The sequence below is a fragment of the Lampris incognitus genome, chromosome 13 (genome assembly GCF_029633865.1).
Source record: "Lampris incognitus isolate fLamInc1 chromosome 13, fLamInc1.hap2, whole genome shotgun sequence".
Classification (NCBI taxonomy): Eukaryota; Metazoa; Chordata; class Actinopteri; order Lampriformes; family Lampridae; genus Lampris; species Lampris incognitus.
This window is the reverse complement of record NC_079223.1, coordinates 22673215-22700865: the sequence shown is the minus strand read 5'-3', so window position 1 is coordinate 22700865 and position 27651 is coordinate 22673215. Positions and strand designations below refer to the sequence as shown.

The following is a 27651-nucleotide window of genomic DNA, read 5'->3' as shown; positions in this document are numbered from 1 at the left end:
AAAGAAAAATGGATATTTTTCTCTGGCCAACCAGTATCCCCTAACAATATTAATTATTGTGCAAATGAATCCAAAAAGATAATGTTGAACTTGACTGATCAAGACTATTCAATCATTGTTGAAGTCAGTTCTAGCAGTGGCCTAAACGCAGAGTGCATGAACATTCATCTTTAATCAGTCTCTTTCCACTTACAGTTTTATAAAGATTATAAAAAGGGATGTCAATGTAGACGGTGAAGGTAGCATGGGTGAGACTGAAGGTGGCAGTGTAGTAGTAGAACCCTTCACCCCACCGTCTCATAAGTCTGTCCAGTGAGTTTGCTTGGCTTATGCCGGTGTGTCGCCCTTCTAACTGGGTCATATTTTTTCAGCAACAGAATATAAGATGTTGGTGTCTTTGATGCCCTCACATGACATCAGAAAATTAGGGGAGTTGATTGTAATGTACGTTTTACCCCAGAAGAAATACAGAATACAGGTGTTCTCCCTCAAAGCGGCCGTGTGATGCAGTTGCATTTTTATTTTTTTTACTTTATCACCGGGGTAATTAGTTTTACCACCCTCTCAACCTATCTGCTGAAAGCAGATAGGTTGAGAGGATTTCTGGACACTAGAAAATGGCAATATGCAACTTTCATAAAGTGCCATGAATTTCTATATAACCAAGTATGGGTACAAAAACGGGTTAAATTTTTCCCATGTTTTGTTTTTTTTGTCTTAACTATGCCAGTGACAATACGCTCAGGTATAAAATGTTCCCCGTGTGTGTGTGTGTGCATATATATATATATATATATATATATATATATATATATATATATATATAATGTACCGATCAGCCAAAACATTAAAACCACCTGCCTAATATGGTGTAGATCCCCCTCATACCGCAAAAAAAAAGCTCTGACCCATCAAGGCATGGACTCCACAAGACCTCTGAAGGTGTCTTCTGGTATCAAGACATTAGCAGCAGATCCTTTAAGACCTGTAAGTTATGAGATGGGGCCTCCATGGATTGGATTTTTTTTCCAGCACATCCCACAGATGCTCGATCGCATTTAGATCTGGGGAATTTAGAGACCAAGACAGCACCTTGAACTCATTGTCATGTTCCTCAAACCATTCCTGAACCACGTGTGCAGTGTGGCAGGGCGCATTATTGTACTGTAAGAGGCCACTGCCATCAGGGAATACCATTGTCATGAAGGGGTGTTCATGGTCTGCAACGATCTTTAGGTAGGTGGTACGTGTCAAAGTAACATCCATATGAATGCCAGGACCCAAGGTTTCCCAGCAGAACATTGCCCACAGCATCACACTTCATCACCCGGCTATTCACATGATGTAAAAGAAAATGTGATTCATCAGACCAGGCCACCTTCTTCCATTGCTTCATGATCCAGTTCTGATGCTCGCGTGTCCATTGTAGGTGCTTTCGGTGGTGGACAAGGGTCATCATGGACACTCTGACTGGTCTGCAGCTATGCAGCCCTATACACAGCAAGCTGTGATGCACTGTGTGTTGTGACACCTGTCTATCATAGCCAGCCTGAACTTTTTCTACAATTTGAGCTATGGTAGCTCTTCCGTGGGATCAGACTAGACGGGCTAGCCTTCAGCCTCCATGCACATCAGTGAGCCTTGAGCGCCCATGACCACATCGCTGGTTCAGCAGTTGTCCTTCCTTGTGCCATTGTAATGAGATAATCAATGTTATTCACTTACCTGTCAATGGTTTTACCATTTTGGCTGATCGGTATATATATATATATATATATATATAGATGTAGGAAAAAGGTTTAGACTTTAAGCAGCTGATTAAAGACATTAGCGGCTGATGAGTGCGCAACACATGGAACAAGCTTGTACTGCTATGTATTAAAAGGTTTTTTTTCTACATCTATATTGATATTCTGCTCCTCATTTGTTGGACACGTTTATCAACACCATTGATGGTTTCCGGGAAAAAAAAACCCCAAAACGCTATATATAATTTACTTGACTCACTGGATTATATACGTATATATATGTTCCCCACCCCCGCCCCCTCCACTCCTCATTTGTTGAGCACTATTAGCAACACCATTGATGGTTTCCGGAAGAAGAAAAAAAAACCCTCTCTCTTTCTTTCTTTCTTCTCTCTCTCTCTCTCTCTCTCTCTCTCTCTCTCTCTCTCTCTCTCTCTCTCTCTCTCTATATATATATATATATATATATATATATACACAAATAAATTGAACAGATAATGACATAACACAATGCTCAGAAAGATAGATAGATAGATATGATAGATAACTTTTATGGTAAAGAAAAATATCATGTTTTCCATGCTTGCCATGAGAGCCTTGTATACCCATTAGAGTAGGAAAACATGCTTCCTATACCTGCTAATTTTGACAAAGTTGTGCTATGCATCTGTTTTATTATCTGGCACCAGAATAACGCCTTCAAAGACTGTCTTAGGTGAACCTGTGTTCTGAGCATATGTGTCGCACAGCAATACTGACTCTTTATGGAGGTCATCAATATGAGTTTCATGTCTCCATGTGTTGCTTCAGGGGAACCAGCTCTGTTCTTTATCTCCATAAACGTGTGGTTACACAACAGGCAAAAGTAATTGTGCCACTGACAGTGAGCTGACGCCTAGTGTGCATGTTTGGACCACAGAAGGGAGCATGTAATGTGCGAGTGTGTGTGTTTATGTGTCTACTGAAATAGATGTTTTAATCTCAGAAAGATAGGACATATATTACACTGTGCACCACTGGTGTTGGGGCACTCACACTGACAGATTGCTTGCAGGAGGGAAGCAAGAGATGATTTTTTATGATTTGTGCAAAGATACTGGCATCAATAGCAATGCTTCATAAACATGCACTACATATACACAAACACACATGTACCCATGCATGGCATATACATGCACACGCACTCACACACCTGCAAGTCGATGTGCGCGCACGCACGTGTGCACACACACACACACACAAATTGTAGCTTGAAAGCTATGTATATTTTCATCTTTAACGTGACATGAATCAGATATGGTAGGTTTCAGGATGGCCTTGGCTATGCTATAAAACATATATAGATCAGAATAATGTGTGCCTCATATGGCAGACTGGCTATCTGGAACAGCTGTAGAATTTCTGATGGGGTCAGAAGACCTATATGACCTGAAAGAGCAGCTCATTGAGAGTTACCGCTTGCTTACTGGCTGACAAAATAGTTTAAATTGAGGATCCTATGGTATTAATCAAAAGTGCTCATTTTCCATAACTTGCTGCTGTGGTACAGTTTTGCTGCCTTCTTGATGACCAACAATGCTTTGCAGAGTAGTTACTCACAAACTGAAGGGCCAAAGCAGGTGCCTCATTCCAGTTAAAGGGAATGAATGAACTTTATGGAGTTCTGGCAAAAAAACAACAACAAAAAACAAAAACAACAGATGTTCAATAAAAAAAAAAGATAGCATGAAAGCTCATTTGTGATATTGGGCTATACAAATAAAATTGACTTGACTGAATTAGAAATGTAAACTAGAAAAAAGCAATATAATATGGGACATTTTTTTTTTTTTTTGTCAGACAAAATAACAGCGCATGATGTTGACCTGTGTGTGTGTGTGTGTGTGTGTGTGTGTGTGTGTGTGTACTTCATGTATGCTGCTAAAACAGAACTGTCCTCGGGCATGTTTCTCTGTGTTATGAAATTTTGGTAATTGTTTGCCTGCAGACAAAAATCAATGCAAATCTGTGTGGGACGGCACAAAATAAACAAACCAAATTCATTAGCATAAGTTCCCAAAAGACTGTTGTGAAAATAAATAAATAAAACGAGATTTAAAAACAACATTTATGGTGTAAAGATCAGACAATTTTGTTTTTCGACAAACAATGGATTTTGGAGATGCAGTAAGCAATATTCAGTAAATTATGGGTTTATATGATTAGGGCACTTAGACCCTTACGGAGTTGTGTTGTTTTGAATTGCAATATTTTGTGGTCTGATTTTCTGACCACAAAACATTACCATCACACCACTGTCTGTGGTAGGAGATTCTATTCTGGTTTATTCTAATATAGTCTATTCTATTATAGGAAGGGGCATCTGGCATAAAATCTTTGCTAAATAAAATATGCAGATCATAAAACTAATTTCCATACCGGATCGCTTTTTTTTGTTCCATATGAACCCAGAAATGTGTTTGTCCCAATCTCTAAACTGTTTAACAGGGATCTCTACTGGCAGAGCTGTGAATAGATATAGTAGTTTGGGGAGGATATTCATCTTGATTGATCTTATTCTACTGCCTATATCAAGGGGAAGCACCTTCTACATAAGATATAGCCCACCTGTGTGCACTTTCCTCCACTCTTGTACGTCACCCTGTGTTCCTCCCTCTTCTTGAAATATGTATTCACCACAGCCATTTCCATCCTTTTCGCAAAATCGACCACCATCTGTCCTTCCACATTTCTCTCCTTGACACCATACCTTCCCATCACCTCCTCATCACCCCTGTTCCCTTCACCAACATGTCCATTGAAGTCCGCTCCAATCACCACTCTCTCCTCCTTGGGTACCCTCTCCACCATAGTCCAACTCACTCCAGAATTCTTCTTTCTCTTCCATCTCACACCCAACTTGCGGGGCATATGTGCTGATAACATTCAGCAATACACCTTTGATTTCCAGCTTCATACTCATCACTCTGTCTGACACTCTCTTCACCTCCAGCACGCTCTTGACATACACTTCCTTCAGACATACCCCTACCCCATTTCTCCTCCCATTAGCACCAAAGTAGAAGAGTTTGAACCCACCTCCGATACTCCTGGCCTTACTCCCCTCCACCTGGTCTCTTGCACACACAGTATGCCTACCTTTCTTCTTTCCATCATATCAGCCAGCTCTCTCCCTTTACCAGTCATAGTGCCAACATTCAAAGTTCCGACTCTCACCTCCACACTCCTACCCTTCCTCCTCTCTCCCTGCCTTTGGAAATGCCTTCCCCCTCTCCTTCGCCCAACAGCAGCATAGTTTCCACCGGCACCCTGCTGGTCAACAGTACCAGTGGCTGTTGTGGGTAAACCAGGCCTCGACCGATCTAGTCTATTCTATTCTAGTCTAGTCTAGTCAATGCTTGTCGTAAGATAATGGTACCAACAATGGACTGTCAAAAAGAACGTGTCTTTTCTTTTCTACGAAACAATCCAGCTGATTTCAACAAGTAGTTACCCTTTCTCTGGTCGGAGGTGTGTAATTAGTGAAATAATCTGGTGGGGGATATAGAGAAAATATCTACATACTTTGTAATGGAGTATAAGTTTATTTGAAACTAAGGCTGAAACAAAAATAATTACTGCCTTTTACAGTGGCCCAGCTAATTTTGTACAATGATGCTACAAACATAAATGACAACTGATGGATAAAAGTGTGAAATTTAGTATTAAATATATCATGCTTAAAAACTTTTTTTCCCTTGGGTTTAATGACTCCCTTCCAACCCTTGGACTTGAGCCTTTTGTCTAGATAGCATCCTTCATGAAGCTAACTATCTTTGCAAGCACTTTCAATTGACGTTCAAATGAAACTTTCTTGGTAATGTGGCTTTATATTGTCTGAATGCTAGGAATGTTTATGAGTTACCTTTTCTATTGCTGCATGACATGGGTGAAGGAACATGTGACTCTGAGGAGACAATGGCGACCTGTCTTTCATCATGACGGTTAAATAATGCAAACAGATATACTTTTAAGCCGAAAACTTAAACCACCTATTTGGCTATGATTCATTTATCGGGTGGAAAATATTTCCTCCCATGGGTAGCCCTTACATTATTAATATTTCCGTTTTTTCCATTCTCCATTTCATATTGAAAATGAAAATAACCCTTCATTGTATTTGAAATTATGGTTAATAATTTTATGAGTGTCAGTTTGTTTGTGTGTGTGTGTGTGTGCGCGCACACTTGTAAACACATGCTATGACACAGGACGGACAGGAAGACATAATCCTAAGCTAATGAGGTCCTCCCTTCTGACTGATTTTGGTATAATTGAGACAGCATTAACTTGCAACTGAGAAATCTTTGCGGAGATATGCTTACATGAATGAATGACTGAATGAATGAATGAATGAATGCCTTTTTTGCCATTGCACAGCTGTACAATTAAGTGCAATTCCCCAGTGGTACAAACAAGATTAAAAATATACAGATATATAGACAACATATAGATAATATATACATAATGTATGCATAATGCATACATTACGTATAACGTATGTATACATTATGCATAATGTAGGCACTTGATCATATGCATCCATCTGAATTTTCCTATCAGGTTTTTGCTATCTATACCTATCTGTGTGACTGCTGCCATTTGCAAATTCTTTTAATTCTTGCTTTTAAAACCCTTGTAGAACAAGTGAGGGGTCTGGTAGGTTTGCTCCAAGTAACACTCGAGCTAATGTATTTCCTATTACAGCTGGATTGCAACCTGAGATCCTCAGAAGTCCCTTGGCCCCTTGAAAGCTCAGGCTATTGACCAAAGCTGACTTTCATAGAAAATCTTTCCTGCAAAGTTTCTTGAACACATTCATATCCACAGGCCTTCATTAACTTCTGCTTTTATTTTTTTATTTTCTATGTTGTTCCCTGTTTTGTACTTTCTTTTGAAACGTGTCTCACTACTTATGGCAATTGACATTTTTTTGAATTATTTTCAGCACTTAACAATTCAAGATGTATTTCAAAATTAGTATTCAAATGAAATTCATCATATAAATTCTTATTTTAGATTTCTTTTGGGGCCCAGTTCTTGAATTTCTTAAGTCCACCTAGAGAGTATAAATACACCACTTGGCAATTCCACCCGCCGTGTCATGTTTGCACTCATACACAGATTCAGTTATAGTGGCGGTTCTCTGTGTACACAATGTATGTATAAACCACTTGGCTTCATTGTACATTAAGACTTGCTTACATTGGCCTTGGAGGGATAAAAATACAATATGTCAAACCAGGGCCACCCATAAGGGGGAAACACGAGGAGAGCCTTCTGGGGCCCAGCCACTAGGGAGGGCCCATGGAGGCCAGCAATAATCAGCCATCCATCCATCCATTATCTGAATCGCTTATCCTGTTCTGGGGATGCTGGAGCCTATCCAAGCAGTCATTGGGTGGCAGGTGGGGAGACACCCTGGACAGGCTGCCAGGCCATCACACAGGGCTTACACACACACACACATATTCATACCTGGGGGCAATTTTAGTTTGGCTGATTCACCTGACCTACATGTCTTTGGACTGTGGAAGGAAACCAGTGCCCTCAGAGGAAACCCATGCAGACACAAGGAGAACATGCAAACTCCACACAGGACGACCTGGGACGACCGACCAAGGTTGGACTACCCAGGGGCTCGAACCCAGGACCTTCTTGCTGTGAGGCGACTGCGCTAACCACTGCGCCTCCGTGCTGCAGCAGTAATCATGTTCTTCCTAAATGTAAGACTTGCCATTGAGTGTGAGCTGGCTAAAGAGATGGACTTGATGGATTTAAAGACATTATTATCATTATTATTATTACTATTATTATAAGGGGCTTTGCATCCAGTGAGACAAGGAAGATGGTTGTGATGCAAACATGAAGCCGTAAGGTAAGAAATTGCATTTTCTACTAAGAAATGTGTGGTGTAAGTGTAGCAGATCTTTGTTGACCTTGGTGTGTTTAAGTGTGTCAAAGAGTTCTATTATGGTGCGTGTGCGTGTGTGCCCATGCCTATGTAAGTCTATCTAAGTCTCTTTCAGTTTACATGTATGTGTTTAGTAGGAGAGAGAGCACATGAATGCGTTGATATGAGTAACACAGACTCTTTTTTGGGGGGGGGCATTCACTGGATCTTTTCAGGGGCCCAGACATTTCTGTGGGTGGGCCTGTGTTAAACAGAGTTTTGTATTAATCCACAACAGCCTTGTTTTGCACTGGACAGGCACTCTAGAGACCTATACTGCCTGTTAATCTGGATGGAGATGCGTTTGGATGGTTAAAGTTTATTTATGCATAACAATACACACGCGCGTGCACACACACACACACTCCCTCTCTCTCTCCTCCTCTCTCTGAGTTTGATTGACATTCAAATTAAGGGCACTGCTTTCGTGTCAGGGACTCGGAGCAGCACAGTATGAATGGATCTGTCGACAAAAGACTGCTGGAGAAATGATCAATAATGATGGTAGCAAAGCCTCTGACTCGCAAACCATCGAATGATCGCAAGAACAAAGAACTGCTTGCCAAACACCAGTGGACGGATGAATGGATGACAATGTGGATATGGAGAAACAAGGCTTTGAAATGCAATGCTTAAGACATGGCTCAAAACTACACGGTCTTGTGGCTGGTACTGAATACAATAACAAGCATCAAGACTTCAGTTTCTCTATCACTGGTTAATGATGACTTGTTTTTTCAGATTCCCAGAAAATGTTTGCAAATTTTTTTCTGTTTTCTTGCCAGGTGTATATTATCCAGGTGTTCTTTTGATATTGCTTAAGTTGCTTTGTCTCTGTGCATCATCTCGATGCAAGTGAACTGAACTAGTGGTCCTCCACCTGCAAGAGTACATATTTGACTTTACATGGGTTCCTCTTTTTAAGGAAGGAAAACAATCTGAATGACAAAGGACAATATTGTATGGAATAACTTAAGTATCCTTTTAGTCTTTCACCAAAATTTAGATGCTATTTAAAAAAAAATTTTTTTTAAAGATTTTTTGATATTCTATCAAACTCAATTCAAAACATTCCAAGGTCTGTCTACTCTTCTCTCTAAACATTGCAAACGCAATGTTACTCTAAATGAGAACAAGCAGGATCACCTGACAAGAAATAGCCACAGAAATGCTAGTGTCATCCACACATCAATACATGTGTGGACATACCTCACTAACCAACAAGCCCTAAGTAGCGCCTCCTCGTGGCGACACACGGTAACTGGGTACACCTTGGACCCTGGCTGAACTACAAGGAACTCGGAGGAGGTCTGGCCCCTAGACGTGCAGTAAGCAGGCCCGCCAGTGTGTGGCTATTCCCTGATGCCCACAAACTAGCCCCCAGCTATGGGTTAAATAGTGCCACTACCTAGTGGATACCTCGGGAGAGGAATAGGCTACGGGAGTAAACCCCTACAGAAAATCAACATCTACAGTGCTGTTGTGTTTTGTTTTTCTTGCCTTTTGTATCTGTTTAAGTGGGAGAGTACTGCTGGCGTCGTGTGTGGCTGCCACTACTCCGTCTCGTAGCCCCCCTTCCCATCCACCCCTCTATGTTTGTGCTATGTTTATCTGTTGTCTTTTTCACTTCGTTTATTGTAAAGCGACTTTGAGTGTTAGAAAAGTACTATATAAGATTGATTTATTATTATTAATCCTTTCAAAAGAGAAAAGAACAGCAGTCACCTTGTGCATTTGCATGTTGGTGTTGGCGGTCCCAGCCTTGGCGTCCAGGGCGTTCGGAGCATTGGCACTGTAGTTCTTATGGCTGCGAGACTCTTTCAGGTGGGCTTGGAGCTTCTCTCTGCGCCTCCTACAGAAGAGAGAAAAGAAGCAGACAGAATAGAAAGAAACATTTATATATTGACAAATAATAATGTACGATGCCCTTTAAATGTAGTTTTTACAATAAATCTTTTAGCGCACCCAAAGTGCATCGGTAAAGCCGCACACCTTCAAGGTAAGCAACCTATTGACCTAAATATATAAAACCCCAAGTCACTGTTTCAACCATTCAGACATATCTACAGTATTCTCATTCACCAGCTATAACTACTCCGTTTCCAAATATCAGCTGCCCCCATTGCATCCCATTCCTTGTTTGCTTAGCAATTTGAAGATTTATTGAAAAATGGAGGGGCATTTCTCATACAACCTTGGACTCAACAACCTTGGACTGACTTTTCCTTGCTGTATTCAATGTAAACTAGCATAGAATGTATGCGGCCAAACTCAATTTCTCTACCCTCTTATCTACTGTCAGGTAATAATGAGGAGGTCAGTGCTGTGAAAAAAAACCGTCTTCGTGGCTATAATTGAGGAGAAACTGGAAACACTCCTATGCTATATGTTTCTGAGATAATACAGGATCATCTTATCTAGATTTAACCTTTTCCCTTATGGTATGTTTGGCCAAGCGTATGTATGCTTTCTGGGCCTCGGTGTCATGTATTGTGGCAACTGGGTATGGATTTCAAAGCGGTATAGAGAGCGAAGATCATCTCCGCCTTCGTCCTAATGAGGTGTGGGAGAGTGGTTATCGAAACCTGGAGTCACAATCTCCTAGGTCCTCTTGGTGTACCAGGAGAAGACCAAGAGAAACCTCTGAGTATCAGATTTGTTTTGTATCAGTCCCAGGTCAGAATGGGCTCTCAGAGGATTTAATCAATACCAATTCCAATCCTGGTACCACTTAGCTATTCTCATTTTTAATGAGTCTCTTATCGATTCCAAGATTTTCCAGTCAGGTATAAACTGTGGAAATTGCCCTACTTTTGAGTGTGTGTGTGTTTTTTTGAAGGTCAAAGGTAACGAAATTATAGGAAAATGACCCCCATAAATGCTGCCAAGTGACATGCTGTTCACCGTTTGTCAGGACGAGAGCGTTTGAGGTCATCTTTCTCAATTGCTGCTCTGCTTTAAATTCCGACCATCATACTAGAGATGTCAGCAAAAAGGATCGAACAGAAATGAAGCATTCAATTCCGTCCACAGTGTTCCAAGAAAACCCCGATAACATACACGAAATGGGCTCACAGGCCAAATTTAAATGACTATATAAACATTTTGTTGCATTTGTTTGCATTCAAATATATGCACATCCTTGCTTTTACATTAAAATGCTATTACCGGACAACAAAATGCCAAAACTCATTGTTTTTCCATTAACCAGGAGTTGTTTCTGGATGTCAAGGTTGGTGGTATTTCATTCTGAATTTCTGATCTCTCCTGTGGGCTTTCCAAATAATGACATGATAGCAGAGAGGTTAACTCCGTCTCTCAAGCCAAATGCTCCTCTGAGACTGAGAAGAGCTAAGTGGGAAGCGGGAGGGATGATCCAAAAAAGATTTTTCCAAGCTGTACCTCCTGGGGTCTGCTTCGATCTTTACACTGTTTGGTCCCTTAGCAACAAAATCGATTACTTACAGCTGATGATCTTAATGATTCTTTTGACCTGTCTCTTGGTGAGTCCTGGCTCTGCAGCGTTTCCCCCCTAAAAACCCAGCCATGCCTCAAGACTGCCAGTTGATTTTATACCACATGTAGGCAGGAAGCAGGGCGGTGGAGTGGAAATGGAGAGTGTCCTTCAGGTGGGAGCTCTGAGTTAAAGGCCCAATGCCCCCCCCGCCCTACCACTCTGTTTTGTGCATGGCCACGTAGGGTAGGGTGTCTCGTAGTGGTCATGTAGCGCCTCCAAACAGAGCATTGAAACATGGAACATGGCTATCAGTTTGGGGAAAGAAGCCCATAAATTTGTATATCTTTGCAAATAATCTTGCAAAACTTTAAAAATCCGTTGGAATATCGTAGTTTAATGTAGAGGCAAAGGAATATGTAATTGGATCGTTATAACAAGCATTTCAGAAAAAAATTGCTCTTCACGATGTCAATGGAACTTTGTGTAAATGACGATTTGTGAGTGCCAGTACAGTTATTTCCCTGTCCCATGTATAAAGCTTGAAAAATGATCCAGCAGCAAATTTTTTGCCCTTTTCTGCTCAACTGATATCAGTGCAAAGCATACATTTCTATGGGCTGGACTACATAAACATGATTCCTGGCTATTGTCAATAGATTAATCTGTCCTGCAAATTTGGTCAGATTAGTCACTATAATCGTTGATAATGGTAGCAAGCAACAGGCTTTAATATAAAATGTCTAGCACTATAATGTTATAACCATGTTGTAACATTCCAGGGACTCCTGGGCAAACCAGTCAACAAATGAAATTCCAAGCAGTAGATGTAACGATGACGGTGATGACGTAACAAGTGGTGTCCCATTTCCTAGGTAAAGAGTTCAAACCCTACCCCTTGTAGCTCCGTCCTGAAAGGCCACTACCCAGCAGAGGGCACCCCAAAACTAGGGGTCGGGCTGGGGATTGGGCCAAAGCCACCGTGACACCAAACACCTACACTGCTGAGATGTCTTTGAGCAAAGACACTGAATCCTCACTACCTCTGTGTGGTGCTGTTATGTAGCTGACACTGTGCTCTGACCTCCCAATGGTGATGAACATAATGGATTATAATAATAATGGATTACATTTATATAGTGCTTTACCTTGATACCCAAAGCGCTTCACAGTGAAGGGGGGGAAACTCATCTGCCAATGTGTCGCACCCACCTGGGTGCATATCGTTCTCTGACACATCTACAGAACTCGGCAGCAAATGAAATGGTGGGGGATGAGAGGCAGTTTGTATCAATAACCAGCGGCCCTCAGTGGAACCTCACATCTCTCAATTCCGCTCTCCCAGCCAGAATCGCTGTTCCCATTCTGAAGGCTGTTTTACATGGGCTTGGCATTTGTTTCAATTATGCCTGCTAGCGCAAGGATACATAATCCAAGACATTTGCTGTGTTAAGTGAATTAAATTATACTTATTGTTCCTCACATTTTGGAAAACAAGAAAAGAACATCTTGGATCTATTGTGGTATTCAAATCGGACTAATTTGACAGTGCCAATGCAGAACTGGACCTAGACAGCTACTCCTATCTTGTTTGCAGTTTAATTTCCAAAGCATTTCCAAAGTGAGCACTGTTACCATAGTTGCCTTATGGCATGGTAAAAATGCACCCTTTAAATCTACTACTACTACGTTTGGCTGCTCCTGTTAGGGGTCGCCACAGAGGATCATCTGTTTCCATCTCTTCCTGTCCTCTGCCTCTTCCTCTGTCACACAAGCCACCTGCGTGTCCTCCCTCACCACATCCATAAACCTCCTCTTTGGCCTTCCTCTTTTCCTCTTCCCTGGCAGCTCCATATTCAGCATCCTTCTCCCAATATACCCGGCATCTCTCCTCCACACATGTCCAAGCCATCTCAATCTTGCCTCTCTTGTTTTGTCTCCAAACCGTCCAACCTGAGCTGTCCCTCTAATATACTCGTTCCTTATCCTGCCCTCCTCATCCTTTAAATTTCTTCGCATCCTTTAAATCTGAGTAACCTAATTCACGTTTATCAGATTTATGTGCACATTTCCCACAATCTGTATGCAGCATCTTCAGGGACATGAGAGCTCTCTGACTCACTTATAGATTCATTCAAAGTGGCTGTCAATCATGTCTTGATCTGATTATCGTGCTGTTAAGCTGTTCACTCATTCATATCATTGTATTACAGCGGGAGTCTTTGGAATTACAGTGCCATCTATCACAGGGTCCTATATGGTTCATATGCCTCGAATGGCAGACTATCATTGCATATTCGATGTTTGACCCATCCAGCAGAGAGGGTGCAATCTCTCTAGGCAAAATATACAAAGAATCGTTGACTCTTCACATGGCAGTTAATTTGCACAGGGTGTGTACCCTAGAAATATGCAGATTCAGGGGGTGAGATGGAGAGAGTGCGGGAAGACATAGAGAGTATGGGGGAGAATAGAGTGAAAGAGACAATGCGCATGCAGCAATGAGATGAGTTGACCTTTACTATGTGTTCATGTTAAGCTGTCGGTCTGTGTGCACATAATGAGAATCACAGACCGCAGCAGCTCAACCGTGGTATTTGACAAGGCACAGCATGAGGTTGGCTATTTCTTACAAAACATTCAGGGCCTCGGTTTATTTGACGAGCCTGAGGTGACGTCTCCTTTGAATGAAAAAAGTATTTTCTGTCAGATTTAGTTAATCTACAACAGTGTTTCTCGTATATTTCTTATATACAATATTCAGCGGTGTTTGGATCCAGGTGGATCTTCCTGTAGAAGAAAAATTCTTCCTGAAATGTATGTAAAAAGGAGTTCTGAGAAAGGCAAGGCACATTCTGGATCATAAAGCATTGTACAGTCTGTATTGTTCACTTGTATTGCCATATTTTAATTACAGTGTGGCGGTATGGGGGAACACCTACAAAAGCAACCTACAATCATTGTGTGTACTACAAAAAGAGGAATAAGGATAGTAAACAATGTAGGATATAGGTAACACACTAACAAACTGATTTTAAATTCACGGGCTATGAAGTTCATGGACCTGGTAGAATTCAAGACTGCACAAATGTTGTACAAAGCAAGATATAATCTGCTTCCTTGCAACATACAACAATTGTTCTCAGATTGGGGGGGGGGTACAATTTAAGCAGAAAATTGAATTTTAAGAAACACTGTGTTCGTATTACTCGCAAAAGTATGTGTATTTCAAAGAACTCAAGGAAAGCACAAGTTTAAATCAATTCTAAAGAGGTACTTTTTTTTTTTAATGAGGTACAATATGTGGAGGAGGTTTTGCTCTTCTCATGGCCATGGCACCCATAGTGGATGCTGTAATTGTTGTTTCTTGGAAATCATTGTTATTGTTTTTCATTTTTGTTTTTTTATCGTTTTTATTTTTCATTACTTTATATTTTTTTATTGAGTCATTGTGAGATAGATATTGAGAATGACATACTCTGATGTGTGAAAAACTAAGTTTATTATTTTGATTTATTAACTGAGCGTTAGAGAGGGGGCAGGACATTATAAGTAGTAACTTCCTCCTGCTCCTTTTCGAACATATAATTTTTGTTAGATTCTCTATTGGGCATTCTTGTTGAATTCTTCTGGTTTTATTTCTATCATTTGTTGTTGTTTTTTGTTTTATTTACACTTGGTAATTTTTCTTTTATTTTGCATGTTTGACATAAAGACATTTGAATTTGAAAATAATAGAAAAAAACACAAATCCAGACTTCTAGGAACAGATTCAACTTCAAAATTAAAGCAGTTATTCAGTCAGAAATAACTACTAGATGACACAAATCATTTAAAGTATATAAGAATGCATTAGATGAGGTTGTCTTTCCTGCTAAATGACTGAACACAATTACGCAAACAGCCACAGGAACACTATGCATGGCTGCATCCACCTAGGGAGATCATTAGATATAACATAACTCATCTTGACTTGAGCTGAAGTCAACGCTAAATTACCTTAGCTCTCAGACCTGTCACTATCAGATGCTTGGCTGCCTGACAGAGGAGCTGCAGTTATTGGAGATGAGGAATGGCACCAATGTGGAGCGGTGCGTGAAAGTGGGATCTCCGTATTGTTTATTGTGCTGTAGTTGCATGTAGTCTACGCCTCGATGCACAGCATGGACAGTCCTGACTGCTGAATGATTAGAGGAAAACTTGGGTAAAAATAAAATTATTCTAAAACCAACTTGACATGGTCGGTCATGATCTTACCATGGTGGGCGGCCACCATGTATACAATTCACTTACGTGTGTACAAGTCACCTATGTATTCGTATTTAACCCTGTTTGCTGTCAAACTTATTTTGACCGTAATATTTCTGGAAAGAAGAGTAATTTTTGAAGCCATTTTATTTTTTGTGTCATTGAAAGCAAGAAGCACATACATAAATAGCCCCCTTTATATTTTCCTTTCAGTTTGATGTGCATGTGAACCACATGTGAACTACATGCATCTTTAATATATATGTTAATTTCATGCTTGAATTTGTGCCCATCTGTCCACATGTGTGAATATGTCAGCATAAGAGCTTGTGTTGAATTTTGCATATGCTAGCTGGGTGTGTATGAATGTATGTTTGTGACAGAAGGATAGCTAGAGATAAAAAGAGAGAGAGAGAGACTCTTCATCTACTCACTTGTTGCGACAGTAGAGAGCCATACAGAGGGTACCCAGGAGGCTGATCGCCATAGCGATGGATGTGATTGACAGGACCTGTCTCTTGGACACCTCCTTGCTCTCTACAGGAAGAAAACACAGAGAAGAGGGAGCCATATTATGTCTGAACAGCAAACACAGCTTTCAAACATGTGAGAAGTAGAACACAAGCTCACATTAACAGCGTGTGTGTTTGTATATGTGTGTATTCGACTGAGATCTCCTATCTAATATTTGCAAGGAAAAGGGGAAAAAAAATTTCCACAGCCATCTGAGAGAATTAAACATGGTTTTGAGATTAGCAATAAAACCCACTTTCGACTCCTCATGTTGCTGTTTACAGTATCCGGACAGCCATTTGAAATAATGTAAATAGCAATAACGGTTCTCCAGGGTTTCTCGTTATCTTGGCTGCAAATTCCTTTCCAGGGATTCTTTTACCATTTTTGCGACTGCAGCTTTTATTGTGATAAATACACTACCTGATGTGTACTCAAGTTGTTAAAACAATGACTCGAGACACATTTACTCCACCCAAACAACCACTTACATTTCTCAGAGAAACTCTTCCATTCATATGCATACCAACCGCCCTTCTGCATGTTTTGTCAGCCTAGTTAGTTCAAGTAATGCTTGGATAGATTTAAACTATACTTTGGAAGTGGATGTTACATGTAATCGAGCTTGAACGCATCAAGACAAGAATTATGGCCAGGTCGCTCTTGAGAATGAGACCCCGTGTCTCGATGAGATTACCTGTCTAAATAAAGGTTAAAAAAAATGGCTCTGACACATGCCATTAGTGGAGAAAAATGAAAGCGGTCTCGTTTGCAATGAACAAGTAAATCATAGTTGCCTTCAGATGCATTAACAGGTGATCAATCAAGTTTTATTCAGTGAAGCCCAGACCTTGAAGTGAGGAGAGGAAGAGAGGGCAGAGGACTTGAGGTGTTTAGATTTAATATGGTGGTGAGTGAGAGAAATTCACTGTGGCTACAATTTAACAGCCGCTTGAGCGTAAAAAAAGAAAAAGAAAAAAGGGGGTGGGGAGAAAAAAATTAAATTAATATTTCCAACTTTTGTTCTACCAAGGGCAGGTTTGTTAACAACCTCCACTCAGCGAAAACCTGCTGCACAACTCAACCTGGGAAAATAATTGAAGCAGAGGCTGCAGTGTCCTGCTGAAGGGCATCGCCACTGTATTCAAATTCAGATGTGAACGGTGTTAGCTACGGACATATTGTTCCCACACTTTCACAGCCAATCTAGACGTTTACACGTGTAATGCTTCTCCAACAACAAGGTTACTGCTTCTGCAGAAAATACAAAAAGTCATACGGTGCATCAGCTGAAATCCCTAAGCGTTAATGAGGAATGATTTTGCAAGAGCGAGTTTAAGAAAATACATCTTTCAAATTTACATTTTGGAAATACATATATATTTGTTCATTGCAGTATTGATAATATTGAATGGTTTATCAATGTTGTAGTTAATCTTTGCTGATTAGTACAAGTCATGATAGTTTTTTTTTTTCCATATCATCTTCAGCTGCTTCTCTGGGGTCAGGTCGTGGTGGCAGCAAGCTAAGTAGGGCACTCCAGATGTCCCTCTCCCCAGCAATGCCCTCCAGCTTCTCCTGGGGGATCCTAAGGCGTTCCCAAGCCAGATTGGACATGTAGTCCCTCCAGCGAGTTCTGGGTCTACCCGGGGTTTCCTCCCAGTTGGATGTGTCCGGAAAACCTCCAAAGGAAGGTGCCCAGGAGGCATCCTAATCAGATGCCTGAACCACCTCAAATGGCTCCTTTTGACACGAAGGAGCAGTGGCTCTACTCCGAGCTCCATCCGGATGTCTGAGCTCCTCACCCTATCTCTAAGGCCGAGCTCAGACACCCTATGGAGGAAACTAATTTCAGCCGCTTGTATCTGCGATCTCACCCTTTCGGTCACTACCCAAAGCTCATGACCATAGGTGAGGGTTGGAATGAAGACTGACTGGTAAATTGAGAGCTTAGCCTTCTGGCTCAGCTCCCTCTTCACCACAACGGTCCAGTACAACGTCCACATTACTGCTGATGCTGCACCAATCCGCCTGTCAATCTCCTGCTCCATCCTACCCTCACTCATGAACAAGACCCGAGACACTTGAACTCCTTCACTTGAGGCAACAACTCATCCCATCCTGCAGGGAGCAATCCACCATTTTCCAGTAGAGAACCATGGCCCCAGACTTGGAGGCATTTCACACTCAGCTGCAAACCGCCCCAGTGCGCGCTGGAGGTCGCGTTCTGATGAAGCCAACAAAACCATATCATCTGCGAAGAGCAGAGATACAATTCTGAGTTTCCCAAAATGGACAGACTCCTCACCTTGGCTGCATCTTGAGATCCTGTCCATGACTATCATAAACAGAATCGGAGACCAGTGACAACTTTGGTGGAGTGTGACACCCACCGAAAATGTGTTTGACTTTGTGCTGAGAATGTGGACACAGCTCTCACTTTGTTTATACAAGGACTGGATTGCTTGTAGCAACTGCCCAGGTACCCCATACTACTGCTAGTTTTTTTTATCTCATGTAAACATAATGGGTCTCTGTTAATGTAAATGCTCCGTTACCTTTATTTTGTGACAAACTTTCATTAGTATAAATTAAAGTTAGATAGTCCATGGACCAACACAGTTTTGATGAACATGTTACGGCACTTTAAAGGAACAGTAAATGTAAAATAAATACATGCTGGGTTGGTAACCTGTTATATTAATAGCCCATAGGATACGTTTCAGGCATGTTTGACCATTTCTGAGAAAGCTGAGATCGATTTTGCATCTCTGTTCTACTGCCGCAAGGGAGCTGCCATGTTCTTTGCTGCATGCCGTCACGTGGACTCGATACTGAGGGGAACTCCATCTGTGTCTGTGTACAGAAGAGAGAAAATGTCTAATCTGAAATCAGCACCTCCAGATGAGATGGCAGAATGTGACAAGGAAGCAAGTGAGTACAAATTAGACTTAGTGTCCTTCAGTGCAAGAAAATTGTGTAAAAATATTTGATTTAATGGCATGTGATCCCTTTACCCTAAGCCGTACTCTGCGTGATGTCAGAGCATTTACACAAGCAGACCGGGGAGTTCCCCAAGTGGTTGAAAACAGTTTTAATGGCAACACCCATGCAATCATCAATTCTACACAAGAATGGACTTAAGGAACAGATATTTTAGTTTTACTGGCTCTTTATTTGCAGTCACTAGCATGAGTCATTCATCCATTCATCCATCTATCCATCCATCCATTATCCAAACTGCATATCCTGCTCAGGGTCACGTGGATGCTGGAGCCTATCCCAGCAGTCATTGGGTGGCAGGTGAAGAGACACCCTGGACAGGCCGCCAAGCCATCATAGTGCCATTCATCATTCAGTCATATCAAGTTCTAACTGTGTAGCAGCACAGTCACAAACTGGAAAGAGTGCTACAACAGGTATTGTCCACGGGTGTTTCCTAAACGTTAGAATTAAAGCAGACAGATGTTGCTAAGTTTGTTTTCTGTCTGCTTATGCCTCCTTTTGTACGCCTCTTTCTCTCTGTTGTTTCATGTCTGTTCCGCAGTGTTCCCCCCCCCCTCTGCTGCACTCCTTTTTGTTGTTTTGATATCCCTGACCAGCCTGAGTCCTCAGATTAGCTCATGGGCTATAATTATATCATTAGAGGGAGCTGCAGGCTTCCCTATGGGAATGAATACTTACAGCCTACTGCAGGGTGAGAGGATGAGAGAAGGAAACAGAGAGAGAGAGAGAGAGAGAGAGAGAGAGAGAGGCATAGGGGAGGGACAAGTGAGAAAAGGATAGATGTAGAGACAGGGATGAAAAGATGAAAAAGACAGTTGCAAGAAAGAGAGGATGGGGTGGAGACAAAGAGGGGTGGGGGTGGAGAAAGCGAAGCAGGCGATTACATTGGGCATGGTGGTGCTTTCTCAGAAAGCACTGCTTCTTTTTGGCTTGCCACAACCATCCTATGGCAATTATTTTATACACAGACACACACACATAAACGCATGTATGCCTGCCCGCTGTGTTCACAGGGACATACACACACAAGAATGTACCACGGCACTTTCACAGATATACAAAGTTCTCTGGGTGATATGAGGCTGACATAATGCAATATAGCCAATCAGAGTTAACCCCAACGTCAATTGTCTCTCACTTAGCCTTTTCTAGATCCGTATCCTGCCCCAGCGCTATTAATCTGCAAACTCCAACAAGAAACCAACCTACCTAAACCGCTGTTCATATTCCTACACATGCACACACACTATTGTCTTGCGCATACTTAAATCCATTTGCATTTTGATGTGCAAAAAGGGATTAAAATTTGACTGATTTGTCGATTGCATAAAACATGTGCACAAAGATAAGCGTCGTCATCACCCTCTCCCTTTTCCTCTCACACACAAACATTATCAAACACACACACACACACACAAATGTACAGTATGTATGACACACGCTTGGTGTGAGGCCATAGATTAATATGTTGCCAAGGTCAAAGAGTCCAACCAATCACCTGCCTCCTTGTTTGAGCACATCTATGTAGAAATCACACTCTTCTGAAGTGAATAAATCATACAATGCGAGGGAGAAAGCATGTTCTTCTTCCATCTGAGGAGTTGCAAAGGTCACAGTTTCCATTTATTTCCACTTCTTCTCCCAGTTTCTCCTGACACTCCCCCCAACAACTGCTGATTTACAACACCAAAATAGAAAAAAACATGATTAATATTTCAGACCAAAGATGATGATGGCAGTATTGGACGGGTTGCCTTGAACTCTTTGTCCGGACGTAATGATACATGTTCAGTATATAGTCCACAAAATTCTTCTGCCCATAAAGGAGATGTGACTTCAAAAAAAAAAAAGAAAAGAAGAAGAAAAGAATCAATACACAAGAAATAACCTTCCTCAAATCTAGCTCATCTACTAATGACTACAGGAAAATTGCATTTTTATTGTGTGTTTGAACCGACAACATATTGGCCCATCATGTAGACACATCAAAAAGCCATTACTTGCACATAGCGCTAATACAGCTCCTATCTTCATTTCTTCCCCGGGGAAATATGTCTCTCAAATTGTAATCCCCAAGTTACTGACACCAAGAGTGCAAGGTGATTTCATTTTCCCCACTGATTTAAAGAGCCATTTTCATTCCTGTAAATCAGTGATGTGTTAAAGTTAGCCCAAAACTACCCCCCCCCAACAAACTATATCTTATTTTTTCACTTGCTTCCTAAGTGTTAAAAACAGATTCCTGTTAGCTTACAGACCTTGGCAATAGTCAACATTAGTCAATAGAATATTACTATATGGTATTTTGAAATAAACTCGCTGAGATAAGGAAATACTAGATGCACACCGCAATGTAAATGCAAGCCAACACACACACACACACACACACACACACACACACACACACACACACACACACACACACACACACACACACACACACACACACACACACAGAATAACCCCAAAAACACATGTGTGCACAAACACAACCACAAACTATGTGTCCCATGTCATTGCTCCTTATATTCACTTAACCGACTTGAAGCTCCCCCATGTCTGAAGCAGGTTTCTGTGTGTGCTTGCTGAGGGTGTGAGCAGCAGAGCTGAGCAAACACAAACATCGGCCTGCAACCAATTTCTGACACCAACTTCCAAAACTGCAGATGGGTAAGACTCAGGTGAGAAAAATAATGGATGTGTTGGTGGTGGCTCTAGCGCCCACACCCCTGACTTGATCAATAATGTTACAGTAAATATCTGTATATGGGGGGCACCCCGGTGGCTCACCTGGTAGAGCACATACCACAAATAGGGCTGAGTCCTTACCGCGGCGGCCTGAGTTTGAGTCTGACCCGGGCCCTTTGCTGCATGTCATTCCCTCTCTCTCGACTATCGCTATCAAATAAAGGTGGGAAATGCTGAAAAAAAGTTCAAATATCTGTATCTGACACATTTATTAAACTGGAACAAGAGACTTTGTGACTGAACATGAACATGCTGGGCATCTAGGTAGCGTGGCGGTCTAATCCGTTGCCTACCAACACGGGGATCGCTGGTTCAAATCCCCATGTTACCTCCGGCTTGGTCGGACATCCCTACAGAAACAATTGGCCGTGTCTGCAGGTGAGAAGCCGGGTGTGGGTATGTGTCCTGGTCGCTGCACTAGTGCCTCCTCTGCTGAGTCGGGGTGCCTGTTCGGTGGGGAGGGGAACGGGGGGGGGGATTAGTGTGATTCTCCCATGTGCTACATGCCCCTGGCGAAACTCCTCACTGTCAGGTGAAAAGCAGCAGCTGGCGACTCCACATGTATCGGAGGAGACGTGGTAGTCTGCAGCCCTCCCTGGATCGGCAGAGGGGGTGGAGCAGTGACTGGGACGGCTCAGAAGAGTGGGGTAATTGGCAGGATACAATTGGGGAGAAAAAGGGGGTAAAAATCCTGCCCCCCCCAAAGAAAAGAACATGAACATTCTTTTCTCTTTGATTGTTGCTTAAAATTTATAAATGTTTTAAATACATGATTGTGGCAGTGTTAGAACTGTTAAAAGGATTGTCAAAGAAAGGTGAATCAGTTCCTCTGGACACAACATTTATTGAGAGAAACGTTTCATCACTCATCTATGTGACCCACAAGTACCAGAATTGGACTGTGCCAAATGCGTGGGGTTAGATTATAAAATAATAATTTGTACCCGAGGCTTGTTCTGTCTTAATGCTGCTGAGGTGGTCGACTGAGCTACCGCTGGGGGGGTGTTTCCCCAATAGCAACCCAAATCTATCTGATCATAGCTCTTTCTTTGCAACTGTCCACACCTGCCTCAAGAAATCACCCCCTAAACCTATCCACCCTCAATCTATCAAAGCCTCCTTTCACTTCTCAAACGTTTCATTCACTTGGTCCAGCAGCCTCCCCTGAATTGATGTTACGCCAAAGTCCAAAATGGTTCCTTTTCAACCGGGCAAAGATGCTGACGATGTTCTTATCTGTTATGAACTAATGGCTAGAATTTGGGGTAGGCCCTAGATTTGTACTGTCTTGCAGACTCGTTCCTCTCTTGACAGGGAAGGCTCCTGAAGCATACTCTGCAATGAACAAGCAGGCCTCCAACCAATATTCAGCTCTCAAGGATACACTCCTTACAAAATCTGACATCTGTTCTGAAACATACAGACTTCAGTTCTGGCCAATATACATACCACCTGGGGAGTCACCAAAGGAGATATATCACAGACTTTTTGGATTTCCCCCCCATTTTCTCCCGAATTGTATCTGGCCAATGCCCTACTCTTCCGAGCCATCCCGGTCACTGCTCCACCTCCTCTGCTGATCCGGGGAGGGCTGCAGACTACCACATGCCTCTTCCAATATGTGGAGTCGCCAGCCGCTTCTTTTCACCTGACAGTGAGGAGTTTTGCCAGGGGGGCGCAGCGCATGGGAGGATCACGCCATTACTCCCAGTTCCCCCTCTCCTCGAACAGGTGCCCTGACCCACCAGAGGAGGCGCCAGTGCAATGACCAGGACACATACCCACCAACCGGGTATCACGAGATTTTGTGTCATAGTCACGAAATTTAATCTATGAAATCGTGCTGGGGGACACGATGTCACTGAAATTTTCTTGTCTGGCACCACGAAGTATCCAATGCATTCCTATGGCAGTTTCATCTATGTTTGAAGGAAAGGAGGGGGAACTGAATTTGGCTCTTGATAGTGCAGGTATTTATTTAATTTATTAACCATACACGTTTGGGGAATTGACCAAGTTTTTCTTGCGCGAGTCACGTTATCAAGATGCTGGCTATGGCTGGTCTGGCCTCCCGGGAGAATGCCGGTCACTTACATATATTTGAAAACACAAAAACTACAGCGGTTAGGGTAGTTTTTGTGTGGAGGGGATATTTTGGGGATATTTTGAAATTCTTGGTTTTTCACCACATTTTCTTTGCTCCCAACTAGGGCATCGGGCTTTGATTGTGCCATTGAAAGGGACAAAAACTGTCCTGTGTATGTGCCACTTCCTCCTGTTGAGACAGAAACCTGCTCTTCTTCAATATGATTCAGAATAAGTCTGTCCTTAACCCTGCCATAAACTATTTTTGTCACTTTTCAGTTTGTATAAATAAACCACCTTGCAGCTTGTCTCTATGCGCTGTGCCATCCTTCCTACAGTTTGTTCTTTATTAAAGACACAGGTCTATATGGATCTCTGCGCGCACACACACACACACACACACACACACACACACACACACACACCCCGTAGTGTTGACAGAAACCCAGAGACAGACAGGCTGAGAGGGCGTTCTGATGTTGTGTCTTAGGGACATGCTGACATTCAGCCCAGGTAAGATGGCTTGAGTCTACATGGCAAGGTTAAAAGGCATGCAAACAAGGGAGCACGCACAAAAAAACAGCACTCCGCAGCACTCCAGTACCCCTTCTCAATGTCAGCTCTTCCTTTGTGCAACATCTACCCGGCTGTGAGGTGAGTGGTTGAGAGGGAGAACAGGTGAGTTGGAGAAATGACAAAAGCATAAGAAATGTAGACTTGACAGCAGGGGAGGAGAAGAAGGGAGCATTACCAAGCTAACGCCTGACCACCATGACCTCTCGTGTACTGGCATAAACATAGCTGAATGTGGATAAAAATCCTATTCTTGCATGTCTGTCTTGTGGAATTGTTTATGTTCTTCATCTAATAGCCTTGATTTCACCTGCAACTACAGACGAGGTCTGCAGTTGTCTGGACTGTAAACCTTGTTCTATTCTTTTTGCTGTTGAAAAGTTATGATTACAGATGGAAATTAGATATTGTAGTGGACTTATGGACATAATTCACCATAGCTTGTTGTTTGTATTAAGTAAACATGCTCATTTTAAGGGCTCAGGGTGTAGCCATGATAACACAGCGCCATGTTAGTGGAGGTGGGGTTGTGAAAAGGGAAATAACACATGCAATCGGGTAGTCAAAGAGAAGTTGTTCGTCTATGTTCTCTCCCAACTTCCACAATGTACTGAAACCTCAACGAAACACATATCTAATTTTTTTCCTGTGGTTACGTACGAAAACATGAACAAATCATTTGTAGTCTCAACATTCATGATGCCAGTCATTTCATTTAAAGTTTAGACAACAGATTTCAGCGTAACGTCTTTCATCCAATCATCCATCCATCCATTATCCAAACCACTTATCCAACTTAGGGTCACAGGATGCTGAAGTCCATCCCAGCAGTCATTGGGTGGCAGGCGGCAAGATACCCTGGACAGGCCGCCAGTCCATCACAGGGCCCACACACACACTTAGAGACAATTTAGGATGTCTTTGGACTGTGGGAGGAAACTGGAGCACCCGAAGGAAACCCACGCAGACACGGGGAGAACATGCAAACCCCACACAGAGGATGACCCGGGATTACCCCCAAGGTTGGAGTACCCCAGGGCTCGATCCCAGGACCTTCTTTCTGTGAGGCGACCGCGTTAATCGCTGCGCCACTGTGCCACCATGCCACCCCATCCAATCAGTCACCATTTAAATAAAGCTATGGGTAACAGTGTTTCAACAGGGGTTCCACTCAATTTACACCTTGTCATAAGATCTAGCTCTTAATATATTGTTCAGCTCACCAAATCAATGTAAACACAGATGGCAAGAGATTACCATCCAAATGCCACTGGATCAGTCTGACCCCCTCCAGAGGTGATTGTGTTACTTTCTCTTCTCATTAACAGTGGGATACCAGATATCATTCCACCTGGCACAGCGTGCTTCTATTAGTGAGAAAGGACCACCCACAGGCTGGAAACTTAACGACTGCTTCCAAAAGAGTCAAACGTGTCATGACTCATGAAGTTTCCCGCCAATTCAGTCTTACTGAACTCTAAAACAGCCCAGTCCCACCAGTCATCACCCATGGGTGGATTACCAAACAGGCCTACCGGGCCCAGCTCCAGGGGCCCAAGGGGCCCCACAGTCTCTGTGTGAAGTCGCTGTTATTAACTTTGCATTTCTTGTCGCATAGTCAAAGGGCTTAGTCATTAACAGAGCCCTAAAAGTCCTACTGAAAGACTGAAGGAAACTGCAAGTGATTGTATGTCTTAGTTAATATGCTGTTGGTGTTAATTGTGTGTATGTGCACTATAAATGCTGTTTAGCTACAGGGGAATTTAGTTATTGTGCTGTTTGGCTGTAAGTCAGTGTACCTGCCCTGCCGGTGGGCGAACCCTTTTACGCATCCGTGCACAGGGGCCCATTGTCTCATAATCCGCCTATGTCATCACCCCTTCCCCACAGCAAAAGTGAATGAGTCATGATAGCAACATTTCCTGCAGCAGAAACCTCGTCAGTATTTTTGCCTTCGGCTAAAGCCTTAAACATGACTCAGTTGATGATAACGAAAAAATATTTTTGTTGGTATTAGAAGCGCATTTGCCTTATCCCTCACGTGCACTCTTTTGCATGGTGTGCCGAAAAAGGAAATGGGATTACAATAAATACACAATATAGACAGAAAGAATGATGCATAGCAATACTAAGAATGCTAAGAATGGTGTAAATGTTAAAAAAGGTGTGGTGGAGTTTATCTTAAGGGCATTTTGAGATATCGATCTAATATTAAAGGGGCTATATTTCTAGCTAAGTGCTGCTAGTGCAGTGCAGTGTAGTGTCTACTGCTATCTTTCAGTGGTGTTAACCAAAAACATCCATCAAAAGGGACAAGATGAGCAAATTTAAATGGAAAGGTGGTACTTTTGCTGACATCTGCCATTTGCCTTCATTAGATACCAGCTTGCTACGTACACGACATGGTTTGCGGAGGACTGCAAGCACAAGCCACGTCTCTGGGGTCCGGAGCTTCACAGGCCTTCAAAGAGCAACAAAAACATCCAAATCTCTGGAGGAGGAGGGAGGGGTGTGGGGTCTTGGTAACTCAATGATTGAAGAACTTACATTCAGCATCCGTTACCGCTATACACTAGCTATCCATCCATTATCCAAGCTGCTTATCCTACTTAGGGTTGTGGGATGCTGGAGCCTGTCCCAGCAGTCACTGGGTGGCAGGCAGGGAGACACCCTGGACAGGCTGCCAATCCATCACAGGGCCGACACATTCACACCGAGTGACAATTTGACAAGGCCAATTCACCTGACCCACATGTCTTTGGACTGTGGGAGGAAACTGCAGCACCCGGAGGAAACCCATGCAGACACGGGGAGAACATGCAAACTCCACACATAGGACTACCTGGGATGACCCCAAAGGTTGGACAACCCTGGGATTCAAACCCAGGACCTTCTTGCTGTGAGGCGACCACGCTAACCACTGCGCCACCATGCTGCCTGCTATACACTAGTATATACATTACATATAGCCCCCTTAATGTTAAATTAGGCCATATCAGACTCAGTCATATCTATTCAGATGTTCATTTGTGAGCCACTTTGCCACATGGCAGTCTGTCCTTCCTTTTGCTATCACACATTCTCTATATTTAAATTGCCATTGATCAGCCCTTGCCTAATTTTCTGCAGTCACAATGTTTTTCACAGTCGTTAAGCTGTGAAAGTCAAGCAGAGGTAAATGGGAACACTTTGTCACGCTTTCATTTGCAGAGCAGATATGGAAAAAAATGCTGTTAAATCTTTATTTTAGACATAATTGATATTAACTATTATTACTCAATTTC

At 42.3% G+C, this 27651-nt stretch overlaps 1 protein-coding gene across 1 annotated transcript in view; it reads right to left on the bottom strand.

The window, feature by feature from the left end:
- LOC130122476 (pro-neuregulin-3, membrane-bound isoform) overlaps nucleotides 1–27651 on the bottom strand; it is a 583791-nt gene that overhangs the window by 18359 nt on the left and 537781 nt on the right. Inside the window, exons 7-8 of the mRNA XM_056291408.1 lie at nucleotides 15877–15979; nucleotides 9466–9592 (exon numbers count right to left, since the gene is read on the bottom strand). Of these exons, the coding sequence (XP_056147383.1) occupies nucleotides 9466–9592; nucleotides 15877–15979 (230 nt within the window). The remainder of the gene's footprint in view (nucleotides 1–9465; nucleotides 9593–15876; nucleotides 15980–27651) is intronic.